Here is a 13423-nt window from a genome sequence, read left to right as displayed (position 1 = left end):
TTGAATTGTGGTGACCAGAGATGTTTGCAGGGGGCACCACTCTTCATTGACCCTCTGCTATAGCACCGTGTCGACCGCTCTGTCCAATGCATCTATTGTAAGGGCCGGGGAGGAGGAGAATCAGGATGAGCCAAAGATGTGGCCTCTGCTAGTGCCACTTTAGTTGCATGGAATGCTTCAACAGTTTTGTGTGTCTACTGGAGCGCCTTGTCGCTGAGTTTGAGGAGGTCGAATAGGAGTTCCATGAGGGTGGTTGCTACCGGGAGCAAACGATGTTAAAAGTTCACCATCCCGAGGAATTCCTGTCGGCCTTTGATCGTGCTCAACCTGGCGAATCGATGGATGGCTTCTACCTTATCCGCAGCGGTGTGGCCCCCTCATGGGTGATACGGAGTCAAAGGAAATAAATGTTTCCAGGCCGAATTGGCACTTGCTGGATTCACAAAGACCAACTCTTGCAAACTGTCGAAAAGACGAATCAGGTGTGTTCTGTGTGTGCTGGCATCAGGGCTGGTGATGAGAATGTCATCCAGATAGATGAAGATGAAATTGAGGTCCCTGCCAACCACATATATGAGTCACTGAAATGTCTGGGCTGCATTCTTTAGTTCGAAAGGCACCCAGAGGAACTCAAAAAGATCAAAAGGTGTAATAATGGCCATTTTTGGGACATCACTAGGATTCACTGGAATCTGATGGTACCCCTTGACAAGATCCACCTTCAAGAAAATCCAGAAGCCCTGTAGCAAAGTCCTGGACATGTGCGAATGGGCATCTGTTTGGTACTGTGACATTGAGTCATCTGTAGTCACCACATGCACGTCAACTATCGGAGTTCTTCTGGACCATGTGCAGAGGAGACACCCAGGGACTGTTTGAACGGTGGTATGATAGTACAGATTCTATCACCAATGTGTATATGTACAGATTGTAGTGTAGGATGACTGTGATTGGCTGAGAGCGTAGCCACACCTACTGGCAGGTCTTAAAGGGTTGCTCCTAGCCAGACCAGGTCATTCTGGACTAGTCAACCTACATGTGATGTGCTCCAGTCTTCTAGTTAATAAAAGCCTTGGTTTGGATCAACACGACTTTGATTCTTTCGATGCGGTCTACAGGTGGACAATATCCAACTCCTCCATGGCAGTGAACTCGGTCTTGGCTTGGAGGAATTTGTCCTGTTGGAGGAGCCGTGCTTATATGTACACTGGTGGTCTGTATGTCGTGCTCCTCGCAATGTGCTGAATTAGTATCGTGGAAATTGGGCACCAACAGTGATGGGTATTGGCTCATAAAAGGGCATATTTGTTGCAGTACAGAGCGTGGATGCCCAAGGGTAAAAAGGAACATTGTGGTAGTGTGAGGGGGTATGACTGGAAAGTGGTAGTTGTCTACCTGGAGCTCGTGTGCTGGAGGAAATTGGCTCCGAGTAGGGTTTGCCCAACGGACGTGATCGTACATTTCCAATGAAAAAGTTCTCGTGACATGGATTGTGACCAGACGGGTGCCAAAGCTTGGAATGGAGGAGCCTTTGGCTGCCTGTAGGGAAAGGCCCTTGGGATTATGGTTGAGGTCAAAGAATGTCAGTGGGATGAGGCTTATCTCTGAACCCATGTCAACTAGGAAATCTCTCCTTGTCCGCTGGTCCATTAAGTAGAGAAGGCCTTTATGTGTGCCAACCGCCAAGGCCACTATCGACGGCTGGCCTGTTCGGTTCTTGTTGCCGCACTCGACTTGGCATTGGGTTATGAGCATGGAGGGACACACCGCTGGGCGTTGCAGCCCCATCTGCAGTGAAGAATACAGTAATAGCTCCTTTTTTCTGAGTGCTCGTTACGTTGCAGTTGGCCCATGGCTAATGCTGGCAGACCCGGTGGGGGGGGGAGGGGAAGAGTGAGCCGGCAGCACCAACAGCGTAGATCAGTTGAACATGTATTGAACTCTGCTGTGGGGTGTGAAAAAGACTATCTGCTTCCTTGGCTACTAGGTATGAGGTGCTGAAATCCATGTCTGATATTGCCAAGGAAACATAAACTGGTAGCTTGGAGAAGAACAGGGCCTCGAACAAGAAACAAGTTGTGTGTCTGTCCGCTAAAGCCACCATTTCATGCATGAGCTCAAAGAGATTTCTATCTCCCAGGACTTGCCCATTCAGGATGCAGACAGTGTGCTCATGCCGGCTGAGTTCCAGGGAATCGAGGAAGAAATTCTGGAATTGTTAGTACTTACTCTCCATTGGAGGCTTTTCCATGAAGGAGTTTACTTTGTCTGCGGTAGCGGCGTCCAAGGCGTTGACGATGTACCAGAACTTGGTGTCCTCCAAGACAATGCCTCTGACCTGGATCTGTGTCTCGACCAGTTGTAACCAGTTCCTTGGCTGGTTGGCCAAGAAGGGCGATAAATACACACCCATAGCGTTAGTCGCAGCCGTTGCGATTGCAGTAGTAGCAGCATCCTGTATTTTTTGTGTTTGAGGTGGGTTCCAAAGACATTGGGACCAGCAGGGTTGCTACTGTAGCATCAACAGCAGCGCTACCGAAATGAGAGACGTCCACACAGCTTGAGGGTGAACCAGTAAATGAACTTTATTTGAATCTCTCACGCTGGTTTAAAGGGATGACCCACTTCCTGTCTGGGGTGCACCTGTATAAGGGAGTGATGTCAGCACTTTGCAGTCACTGCCTGTTCAGCTATGCACAACCAGGAAGTAGCAACATCTCCCAGGTAACATGGGTCACCAAATACGGGCTTCTCCTGCGAAGGGAAAGGGGCCCATGCCATCTTGTCTCTACTGATTGGGGCGACGATTCAGCCAGTCCAACCATGCAGTCACTCAGCCTGCTATTCCGTAAACAATCCAGCAAAAGCCAAGTAACCATATTAGGAGCAATTGGAGACAAGATTTCTTTGCAAATTGTGGTCTTGCCAGGATAACCCTTAGTGATCTAGAAAATAACTGGTCATAAATTCAGATACATGTTCAAGTTTGCTATCTCCCTGCCCTGAAATTTTCATTCATTATACATGATTAACAATGATAAAGATCTGAAGCTAAAGATATTAACTGAGGCTCATTACAGCTTTTAAATGGCTGTGAGTTTGAATTTCACTTTGAAAATAACAATCATGTCTGGATGAGATGTTCAAGTGAGGTGTTGTCTGCTGCTCCCTCAAGTGGTGGTTTTTATTTTATTTTTTACAAAATTTCACTTAAAACGTTTCCTTATTTAGTTCATACAAACAAATACAGCATTTTAAACAAGAATGTCATAGAGAACATTGATGGAGAAGTCAAGTAGAAGAGTTCTAGGGAAGAACACAGCATCTCCAAGACTCCCAATTCAGGGAATGACCTGAAGCATCAACTATTCCCTGCACCCCACCCACTGCAAAAGATGTTCAATTTGCTGAGTCTCTAAAGCAGCTTGTTTTTGTTTCATAATTCAGAATCTGCAGTCTCTTGTGTTTCTAAAACTTGGGGTTTATAGAACTATTGGATGGTTGAATTAAGTGTAGGTTGAGTTGGATGATTTACGAGAGGACTATATTGGTACTTGGAGGCATTTCCAAATCTCTGAATCTCCAAAGGAGGCGTGTAGCAGCATGTATAGGTTTACTAATGTCAACAACTTCACACTGTTGCTAGAATGCAGTGAGAGAGATTTGAAACAGCCATGCAACTTTAAAGGCCTTGGAGGGATTACAGAAAGGGAAATCTTTTAGATTATCCTCAAAGCACAAATCTAACTTCAAAATGGACAGCAGAAGGGAGGAAAAGTTCAGGCAAAAGAATGCATTAGGATACAAAATGGAATGAATGCAGAGCTACAAAGATGGCGAGTCTCAAGAATCAAAATAGAGACATGGCAACGGAATTCACGGCATACAAATAATACCCCAAATACAATAAATAAGTGGCAATTGCAGTTGTTGATTAGAGTTCTTCACCATTTTATGTGAATAGTTGTTTATAGATGTACATAGGGCACCACAGTCCTAGCAGTGCAGACTTTGAAATATGGATTTTGGTCAAGTAAGGTGAGCAAGGTTCAAAAATCAATTTAAAAATGGCATTGAATCATATGTAACATTAGGATTGTCAGCTGGACGACTGGTGAGCAATAAGTGAGTTGTTTCTGATAAATGTCTACTTTATAATCATCAGTAAAGATGAGGCATAGCTGAGCAGTTTTATTCTATTGCCAGATGATGAATCATGGACACTTGTGGACATGGAAAACTGCACAGGAAGCATCTCCAGCTGCAGCAGCTTGAACTCGAGCTTTCAGAGCAGGAGTGAGTGCAGGAGATCTGCAAGACGGAGAGAATCAAGCAGTTAGTCTGGGTGTCTTCTGGTCTATTTCACATACTGTACTAAAAGATAGGGATACAGGCAACAGTGATGGTTCCTCAGGGAGTGCAGCTCAGAACTGGAAGTGTAGAACAGAGATTCCATCAGTTAGGAAAATAAATCAATATTTCTGTGGCTGTAGGTGTAATTCAGGATGATGCAGGTCAAGCATGTCGCTGAACATGACAGAGTGAAGTGGGTGTAAAGAATAATCAGATATGGTTCAATTCAAAATAGAGCCTAAAAAGAGAGGCTCGAGTGATCAGGACAGTTAGAAAGTGGTCGCATGAGGTTGAAGATTGGTTAGAGGATTTCCTGGAGTCAGTGGATTGGGCGGTGCTCAAGAATTCTGCTGGGAATCTGGACGAGAACACTGACGCTGTCACACACTTTATCAAAATAGCTGTGGATGAGCGTGGCTCCACCAAATCATTCAGGGTTTTCCCCAACCAGAAGCCCTGGAAGAGCAATGAAATTTGGAACCTGCAGAGAGCCAGATTGCATGCATTTACATCAGGAGATCCAGATCAGTACAGCAGGAGTAGGTATGATCAGTCGAAGGCTATCTCCCAGCCAAAGTGGAGATTCTGGATGAAAATGAAAACTGTGGCAGGGCCCGAATGTCATTACCTGTTACAAATGATGAAAATCTGGTAAAGTAGCTGACAGCAAAGCTTCTCTCCAAAAGGAACTCTATGCCATCTTCGCCCGATTTAATGACTAACAATGAAGAACCATCCTTTCACAGCCCCACATACCCTGATAATCTCACTCTGTCCGTGTCTGAGGATGACATTCATGTTGCTTTCAGGAGAATGTATCCGAGGAAAGCATCCACCCCAGACAGAGTTCCTGCCTGAGTACTAAATATCTGTGCTGATCAACTTACAGGTATTCACAGATATCTTCAATATCTCACTCCAGCAGGTCGTAGTACCCTCCTGCTTCAAACAGGTGTCAATCATAATGGTGCCCATAAAGAGTTTAGTAACCTGCCTAAATGACTATTGACCTTTAGCACTTACATCAACAGTGATGAAGTATTTTGAAAAGCTGGCGATGAACCATATCATCTCCTTTGAGTGGTGACGTGGATCCATTCCAGTTCACTTAACATGCCAACAGGTCTAGAGTGGATGCCATCTCACTGGACCTACATAAAGCCCTGGAACATCTGGACAGCAAAGATGCAGACATCAGGATACTCTTTATCGACTACAATTCAGCATTTAACACCATCATCCCCTCAAAAATGATCAGCAAACTCCAAGACCTGGGACTCAACACCCAGGTAATTGGATCATGGATTTCCTCACCTCCAGACCACAATCAGTGAAGATGGCAAAAACTTCTCCTCCATAATCTCCATCAGTACTGGAGCACCACAGGGCTGTATTCTTAGCCCCCTGCTCTACTCACTTTACACCTACGATTGTGTGGCTCGGTATGACAATAACACTATCTACACATTTGCTAACAATACCAGGGTAGTGGGTTGCATAATGAAAGGAGATGAGTCAGCATACAGAATGGATATTGAAAACTTAGCTGAATGGTGCACCAATAACAATCTTTCACTCAATGTCACCAAAACTCAGGAGCTGATTGTTGATTGCAGGAAAGCCAGAGGTATACAATCCAGTGATCATTCGGGGATCAGAGGTGGAGAGGGTAAGCAAATTTAAGTTCTTGGGAGTCACTATCTCGGATCTTTCCTGGACCCAACACAGCAATGGCATCATGAAGAAAGCACGTCAGTGCATGCCTCTATTTCCTCAGGAATTTCCGGCAGTTTAGTATGACATCGGAAACCCTGGCAAATTGCTACAGATGTGAAGTAGAAACTGTGCTGACTGGCTGCATCACGGTCTGGTATGGGAACACCAATACCCCAGAGCATAAAGCCCTCTAAAGGTAGTGGACACAGCCCCAGAAATTTCAGGCAAAACCCTCCCTGCTATTGAGTACATCTACAGGGAACACTGCCATCAGAGGGTAGCAGCAATCATCAAAGATCCTCACCACCCAGCACATGCTCCTTTCTTGTTGCTGCCATCAGAAAAAAGGTATAGGTGCCACAAGACTCACATCACCAGGTTCAGGAACAGCTGCTACCCCTCCACCATCAGACTCCTCAACAACAAACAAAATCAGGGAATAATTTAAGGACTCTTACTTGTGCACTTCATTGATTTTCTTTGCTCTCCCTGTATTACACAAATAGCATTTGTTATCTGTTGATAGTTTTTTTTTTATTACACTGTGTGCAGTTTATCTTTTGCACTACTAATTTTGCACTGCTCACAGGAAAAAAGATTCTCGGGGTTGTATGTGATGTCATGTATGTACTCTGACAATAAGTCTGATAGGTAGTAGGACCAATGGAGACCTGGAACCAGATTCCAGAAAGCTAAGAGTGTGAAAGCAGTAGAAGTAGAAGCTAGAATTTAAAAAAATGTGGAAACAGAGTTCAAGACAGGTGGAACTAAAACAGAGAGAGTTTGGAATGAATAGCCGCAAGGATCCACGGTCGGGGCAATAGGAGCTCTGGTGGGCAGATGGTCGGGGCAACAGAAGCTCCGGTGGGTGGGTAGGTGTGCCAGGCAAGGATCCGCAGTCGGGGTGTTGGGAGCTCGGTTGGGCAGGCGGCCAAGGTGAAGATTTGTGGTTGGGCCAAAAATGAAGGGGGAAGTATTCAACTTTTACATGGATTACATCAAATCATATAGAAAACGCCAAAAAGTTGGGCGGTGGGGGGGGGGGGGGGGGGTTGACTATTACACGAGTACATACAGTAATTGAAATACTGAGAAAACTCTTCATTCAGAAGGCAGTGAATGTTTCGAATACTCTCCCTCAGAATATTGCAGAGGCAATTTAGTAAACTTAAAATGGAGATTAAAAAAAGAGGATATTAACAGAATCATTATACAGATAGTGTGGGGACAATGTAGAAACAGAATTGCATTGTTTGAAAGCAGGTAAGGTTTGATGGGCCACATGGTCTACTCATATGCATGTTCTTTTGTTTTATTCCTAAGATATAGTGCAATATATTCACAACTCTGGCATCAATAATGATGAAGTAAATGGTTGTGCAGCTTATCCTGAGGACCAATCCACAATATTTATCAACACCTGAAATGAACTTTTCACAGATGTCAAATACACATCGCAATGCAGTATTACATGAAGTGGGGAGTAAAACTATTGCTGGTTGAATTTTTCATCTACAGTAAAACCCCAGGTATCTGGCACCTATGGGAATTGATAGATGCCGGATAAGTGAATTTTCAGGTTGCTTGAAATAATATTGTGTCTCACCAATTTTAAACTACTGTACGTTTTTACCTATTTATTTTCTGCAATTTTTTCTGCTAGTTGCTTCATGCCGCTGGTTGCATGAATTCCAGAAAACAGGGTTTTTACTATATTATTGATGCAAACTGTTAACCCATTATATAATTTTATGTAAATTGCTGATGTAGTTTTATTAAAGGGCAAGTATTATCCAGAAATAAATTTACCTTTGAAAATCAACTGTACTACATGGTAGTAAACAAAATCTGCAGATGCTGAGCTCTAGTTCAGTATACAAAAGTGGGGAAACTCAACAGACCATTCAGCATCCATAGACAGTAAAAAATCAGTCAACATCTTAGGCCTGAGCCCTTCATTGCCAATTTTGACTATCAGACAGATGCCTGAATAGAAAGGTGGGGAAGGGTGGGGGGGGAATGGCACAGGCGATCAGGTAAGAGGTATTAAGTGGATACAGGTGTGAGGGTAGAAGAGAAAGAGGGTAAGTGAAAGGGGAAAAGGCTAAGAAGGACAGGGGCTGGAGAACTGGATGATGGGAGACAGAGGGGACAGGGAAAGTAAAAGACAGGGGAGAGGGTTAAAAGAAACGGGAGGAATTGAAATTGACACAGTTTGGTTGGAGACAGAATACAAGGTCTTGTTCCCACTATTTGCATGAGGCCATAGTAAAAACACAGAAATACTGGAGGAACTCAAGAGGTCACACAGTGACCATGGGAGGTAAAGATATATGACCAATGTTTTGGTCATGAGCCCTTCTTCAAGGTATCTGTTTGTCTCCTGAGGTGCAGCAAATAGATTAAGAAAGGGGAGAATGTGCCTTGAGATGGACAAAGTGAATTTGAAGTTGGGGTGGAAGTTGGCAGTAATATGGATAAAGTCATCTAGTTCATCATGAGTGCATGAGGCAGCACGAAAAAGGGCAACAATGAAGAGAAAGAATTGAGTGAGGAGGCTTGCCTGTGTTGGCTTGTAGCAATCGATTGCTCCACGTAACCAACACAAAGACAGATACACCAGAAGCCTATACAGACATCTATGGCTATCCTTTTGACTTGGAGAAAGTGGGATGAGTCAAAGGAGAAGTAATTGAGGGTGAGGACAAATAGTCAGCTGGAGAAGGGTGGTAGTGAAGGGGGACCAGTTGGGTCCATTGTCAAGTTAGAATCGTAGGGCATTGATGCTTTTGACATAGGGATGGAGGTGTATTGTGAATGAATGTCCATAGCTTTTGTTTCAGGTCTATTGGCACCTTCCGTGGAGCATAGATTATTGGTTTGTATTTTGGGTCTATAGTAATGTGGTATTCAAAGTTTCTAAAGCACCCAACTGTGTCATCAAAGCATTCAAGGTACATGTCCATGAGCTCGACCTTATTTGTGATCGGAGGGTGTTGCTCAAGTGGGGGTGTCGCTATTGATCCTCTTGGACATTTTCTTCTCCCTGATCTCATTGTTTACAGAGATTAGCTGTAATTTTTGACAGCTATTCAGGCCTAGGATTGCTGGTCCATCGGCGTCAACCACAAAGAATGTGCATATAATGCTCTTTCCTTTATGTTTGCCTTTTATTTGGACTTTTCCTAGTTGTTTAATCCTTTCTGGATTATTTTCTTCCCCTTCATTTGTGGCTTCTAGTGTGCCTTCCTCCGGTACCCATTCTTAATGTACTTGGGGAACATTTTGTGGTATAGTCCAAGTGGGAGGATGTTACTTTGTGATCTAGTATCCAACTTTATTTTCAAGTTGAATGTTGTTGGTTTGTTTCTGATCTTTCTTTTAACTTGGTTCGTGGTGTGCAATTCATTTTTTTCTCCCTTCCCTTTCTTGGACATCTCATGAAGGAGTATTGTCTCGATGCCGAAAGTCAGTGAGTCGGAGTCACTGCTGTCACTTCCTTTGATGTGGTGTACTTTCCTTCTGTATTCTTGGTTTCTTTCTCTTTTCATGTCAGACCTACGCATCTTTTCCAATGAATGTCCTTCCCACAGATCCTGCAATTCGAACCATACGCAGGGCATTTCTTGCAGTCATCGAAGGGGTGTATTCTGCTGCACCTCCAGCAGATCTCGGATGTCTGCGATTTTCTTTCGTGCGCTTTATGGCATCGACCCTTCTCTCTCTGTGCTGCATATTGACCTGCTTGGAGAGGGATTGTATCCTAGCTGTTTCTACGCCATCTGCTAGTTTCAAGCTGTCTTTTCCTATAACAGCTCTCTGCACTTCAGGATGAGCCCTTCCCCAGATTAGTTGGTCGACTATTCTCTCCTCTATTTCTTTGAACTTACATTTTGCTGCCATGTTCTTTAGCCTTGTGAGGAAATTATCTACTGACTCATCAGGCTCTTGTTTTAATCCCTGGAACTCGTGTCACTTTATTTTATGGTTGGATTTCGGTTCCAGATGAGAGGAAAATTTTTCTAATATCCTTTCTGGATTATTTTCTTCCCCTTCAGCCAGCTCCCAGCTATTAAGCAGGTCTAGTTCTTGATCCCCCATCCAAAGAAGATGTAACTAACCTTTTCCTCTGGTGTAGCTCCCTTGAGGAAACTTTTGAATGCCAGGTTGCACTTCTGCTTGAACTTTTTAAAAGCCTCTATGATGTCATCAGCTTTCCAGTCCACTACTGGGTGTAATCCTTCTGCTGCTGCTGGTGTGGCTATTTTCTTCTCCAGCTCTGGTCATCAGGTAATGGTGTTTTTTCTTTGTTTCCTTCTCTTCATGTTTATTGGGATTTTTTTTCCTAGATGATGTGGGTTTCTGTCAATCCCACCACTGCCACCACATTATGTCCTCGGTTGTACCATCGGAGGTCTTAATAAACACTTAGAGAAGCTTGCAAGTTTACAGCACAAACTTTTACATCAGTACTGGTCAGGCTGCGGGTCACGTATGAATACACTCAGTGTGATGTGGGTCTTACAATGTGTCTCACTAAGCATGCTCACCACTCAAGTCTGATGCAGCTCTTACATTCTTGTTGTGTTCATGCTCCAGCATAAAATAATCCCGTTTCCACTGTATATAAAAATAAGTACATTTTAACAAAAAAAAGGAACTCAGTCAGCCAAGTAGTGGCTTGTAGTTCTCAACCTTTTTTCTTTCCACTCACATACCACCTTAAGCAATTCCTTATTAATCAAAGAGCACCTATGGTAAAGGGAATGGAAAGAACAAAGTTGCAAACCACTGGGTTAAAATATATTGGCTCAGCACATTGGCAATTCTACCTCAGTAGGTTGTCTCTGCAAACAGCAATAATATAAGAACCTCCACCATTGCAATAATCAACCCTTTCCCAGATGAAGCAGCCCAGTGACTGGGTTTTACCCTTCCCACCCTTCCCACCCTTCCCCACCCTTCCCCACCCTTCCCCTCCCTTCCCCTCCCTTCCCACCCTTCCCCTCCCTTCCCTCCCTTCCCTCCCTTCCCTTCCTCTCCTCCCTTCTGAACATTTCTCACCTGAAGCAAATGAGCTCAACTTCTGACACCTTTATCTCTTCCGCCCCTCGGCGTGTTGGCGTCATCGGGTTCGCAACCAATCGGCACTTCCTCCCATCCCCACGTGATCCAGGCGTCCGATGTCACGTGGTCATGGGGGCGAGTCTCCTCTGAGCATGGAGCGTGAGTTGCCGCTGGTTGGCGTCACTTCGGCGGCGGAGGCTGGTTTCTGGGCTGCGGTCGACGTCTGGACGCGGAAGCCGCAGGTGGCGAACCGCCGCTTGAGCGGCTGTCGGCTGGAAGCCGAGCGGGAGGTGAACTGCTGCCGCGGCCCGGCGGCGGGGCTGGCATCGGAAGTGGCCGCGCTGCTGCCAGAGTTGAGGGCCGGAGCGGTCCCGGTGCTGGACGAGCTCGTTTCGTCGCGGGCCGAGCGCATGAAGGTGGCATTGCGGACCCTGATTCCCAAAGCCGGGGCGGCAACTTGCAGTGAGATAGTTCTCCAAGGTAGAGTGCAGTTGAGTGACAACTGGCGCATTCTCCATCCTATTCCCTTGGTCTGTCTATGGTCTCATGCACTCCCAGATTGATAAACACTATTAGATCCTCATCTTTCGACTGAGCAACTGGATGGCATTAACCGAAGGCAGGCTACAAGCGCAGAGGGAAAACATAAAACTTACCTTTCATGGAGCAACCCTAAAAGGCTGCTTCTATGTCACATTCATGTCCAGCTGCACCTCAAAGCACCCTCCTGAGCCAATGGAGGTGGGCAACTGGTGCCATAGAGCTACCCGTTATAAATATGTGGCAGAGCAATGGCAGTCTTCCCTACCCATAATCCCCCTCGCAGCTGGAACTGCTCTGTGTTTCCCAGACCAGGCCCATTTGTGTAGGGATGATGGCCATTGCTCTGATGCACTTTGAGTTGCAGAGAGTGGCCCCAAGGCCAAAGCTGCCCAGTGAGGTGCCAGAGCAGTCTGTGAGGCTGTCACACCCCACACCAGCCCCTGACCTGACAGCCCCCTCTGACTTGAGGGCCCCTGCCGACTGCCCCTGACCTGATGGCTCCCATCAGCTATATCTGCCCTGACGGCTCCTGCCGACTACCTTGAGGGGTCATGGAGGGAGAGGGGTGAGTGGGGAGAGGGGTGAGTGGGGAGAGGGGTGAGTGGGGAGAGGGGTGAGTGGGGAGAGGGGTGAGTGGGGAGAGGGGTGAGTGGGGAGAGGGGTGAGTGGGGAGATGGGGTGAGTGGGGAGATGGGTCGCAGGCTGATGGTGACATCAGCCCACCCCTAACCAGCCGCTTGCAGCAGTTGTACATTCATGTGAAGCTGCAGAATGCAGTGCTCTGCCGATTATCCTTTCCCAAGAGTGATTGCAATCAGCGCCCTTGGAGCCTGCTACTGCGCATTCATGAAGACAAGTCTCCTGACGTAAGGGTGGAGAACATCCCCACACCTTGATGAAGGGCTCAAGCCTGAAAAGTTAGTGATGTATCTTTACCTTTGCTACATAAAGGCACTGTTTGACCTGAGTTTCTCCAGCATTTTTTGTATTTTTTTTCCTTTTAGGTTAAAACATAACTGCTTTGCATTTTTACTTTTCTATGCTTGTGTGATGATGACTAAAACCATAATGATAAAACAAAGGAAGAAAATATGGCACCCACAGTATGGCACCAAGAATAATGTCTACAGTGCTTAAGATAAGAACATCCTATTGATGCCAACTCAGCACAAACAACCTTGTCCACAGATACCATAATGACATATTGCTGAGATAATGGGAATTGTCAGCTGTGCGAAATTAGTGAAGTCACTTGTTGACACTTGCTTGAATAAGTATAAATAGGGGATGAATACTCTATACTTTGAGTGAGGTTCCGTGCAGGGAACGAGTTATATTGTCTACTCTTTCTTTGTATGCCTCCCACTAGCATAAGACAATAAAACAAATGATTGTACCCTCTTTGGTTCTGCTGTTTGTTTTGATACAGCATGGATTGACTTCAACACAGCCCTCAGAAGAGAGAACAAGAAGGTTTCACTACCTTTGAATCATAGAAATTTATACCACAGAAATCGGTCCTTTCAATACATTTTGTCCTTTCCAAATGTGGTGCCTTTAAGCTCTAATTCCATTTGCTTGTATCTCTCTACTGCTCAAAGCACCTAACAAAGTGCCTTTTCAAGAAATCAGTTATTTATGCTTTCATGGTCTCTCCTGGAAGCTTGTTCCAGATTGTTGTCACCCATGGAAAAACTTGTCAGGTTTTTAAATTTCTCTCCTCTTACTTTCTAGTTTCATACCT

The 13423-nt window shown here is 45.2% G+C and overlaps 2 protein-coding genes and 1 long non-coding RNA gene across 10 annotated transcripts in view; 1 reads left to right on the top strand and 2 right to left on the bottom strand.

Moving 5' to 3' along the window:
- Nucleotides 1–2413, bottom strand: part of acox3 (acyl-CoA oxidase 3, pristanoyl) — a 138972-nt gene extending 136559 nt beyond the window's left edge. The window contains 1 exon segment of the mRNA XM_069923121.1: nt 2230–2413. Coding sequence (XP_069779222.1) covers nt 2230–2413 — 184 coding nt within the window.
- Nucleotides 2414–4176: 1763 nt separating this feature from the next.
- LOC138757968 (uncharacterized) lies at nt 4177–11647 on the bottom strand. The gene is made up of 3 exons (XR_011354015.1): nt 11134–11647; nt 10620–10689; nt 4177–4311 (listed from the first exon to the last, which is right to left on the bottom strand). It is a non-coding gene; the product is annotated as an uncharacterized lncRNA (long non-coding RNA).
- The window catches only part of trmt44 (tRNA methyltransferase 44 homolog), a 121560-nt gene continuing 118435 nt past the window's right edge, over nt 10299–13423 (top strand). For 5 of the 8 annotated variants that reach the window (XM_069926161.1, XM_069926159.1, XM_069926157.1 and 2 more), the window contains exon 1: nt 11238–11616. In XM_069926161.1, the coding sequence (XP_069782262.1) occupies nt 11253–11616 (364 nt within the window). In that variant the 5' untranslated portion in view covers nt 11238–11252. Of the gene's footprint in view, nt 10360–11237; nt 11617–12433; nt 12597–13423 lie in introns of those variants that run through there. The other 3 variants (XM_069926165.1, XM_069926164.1, XM_069926162.1) reach the window with 2 other exon arrangements.

Source organism: Narcine bancroftii, chromosome 3, assembly GCF_036971445.1.
Source record: "Narcine bancroftii isolate sNarBan1 chromosome 3, sNarBan1.hap1, whole genome shotgun sequence".
Classification (NCBI taxonomy): domain Eukaryota; kingdom Metazoa; phylum Chordata; class Chondrichthyes; order Torpediniformes; family Narcinidae; genus Narcine; species Narcine bancroftii.
The sequence above is the reverse complement of the archived record's forward strand: the minus strand, read 5'-3'. Positions and strand labels throughout refer to the sequence as shown.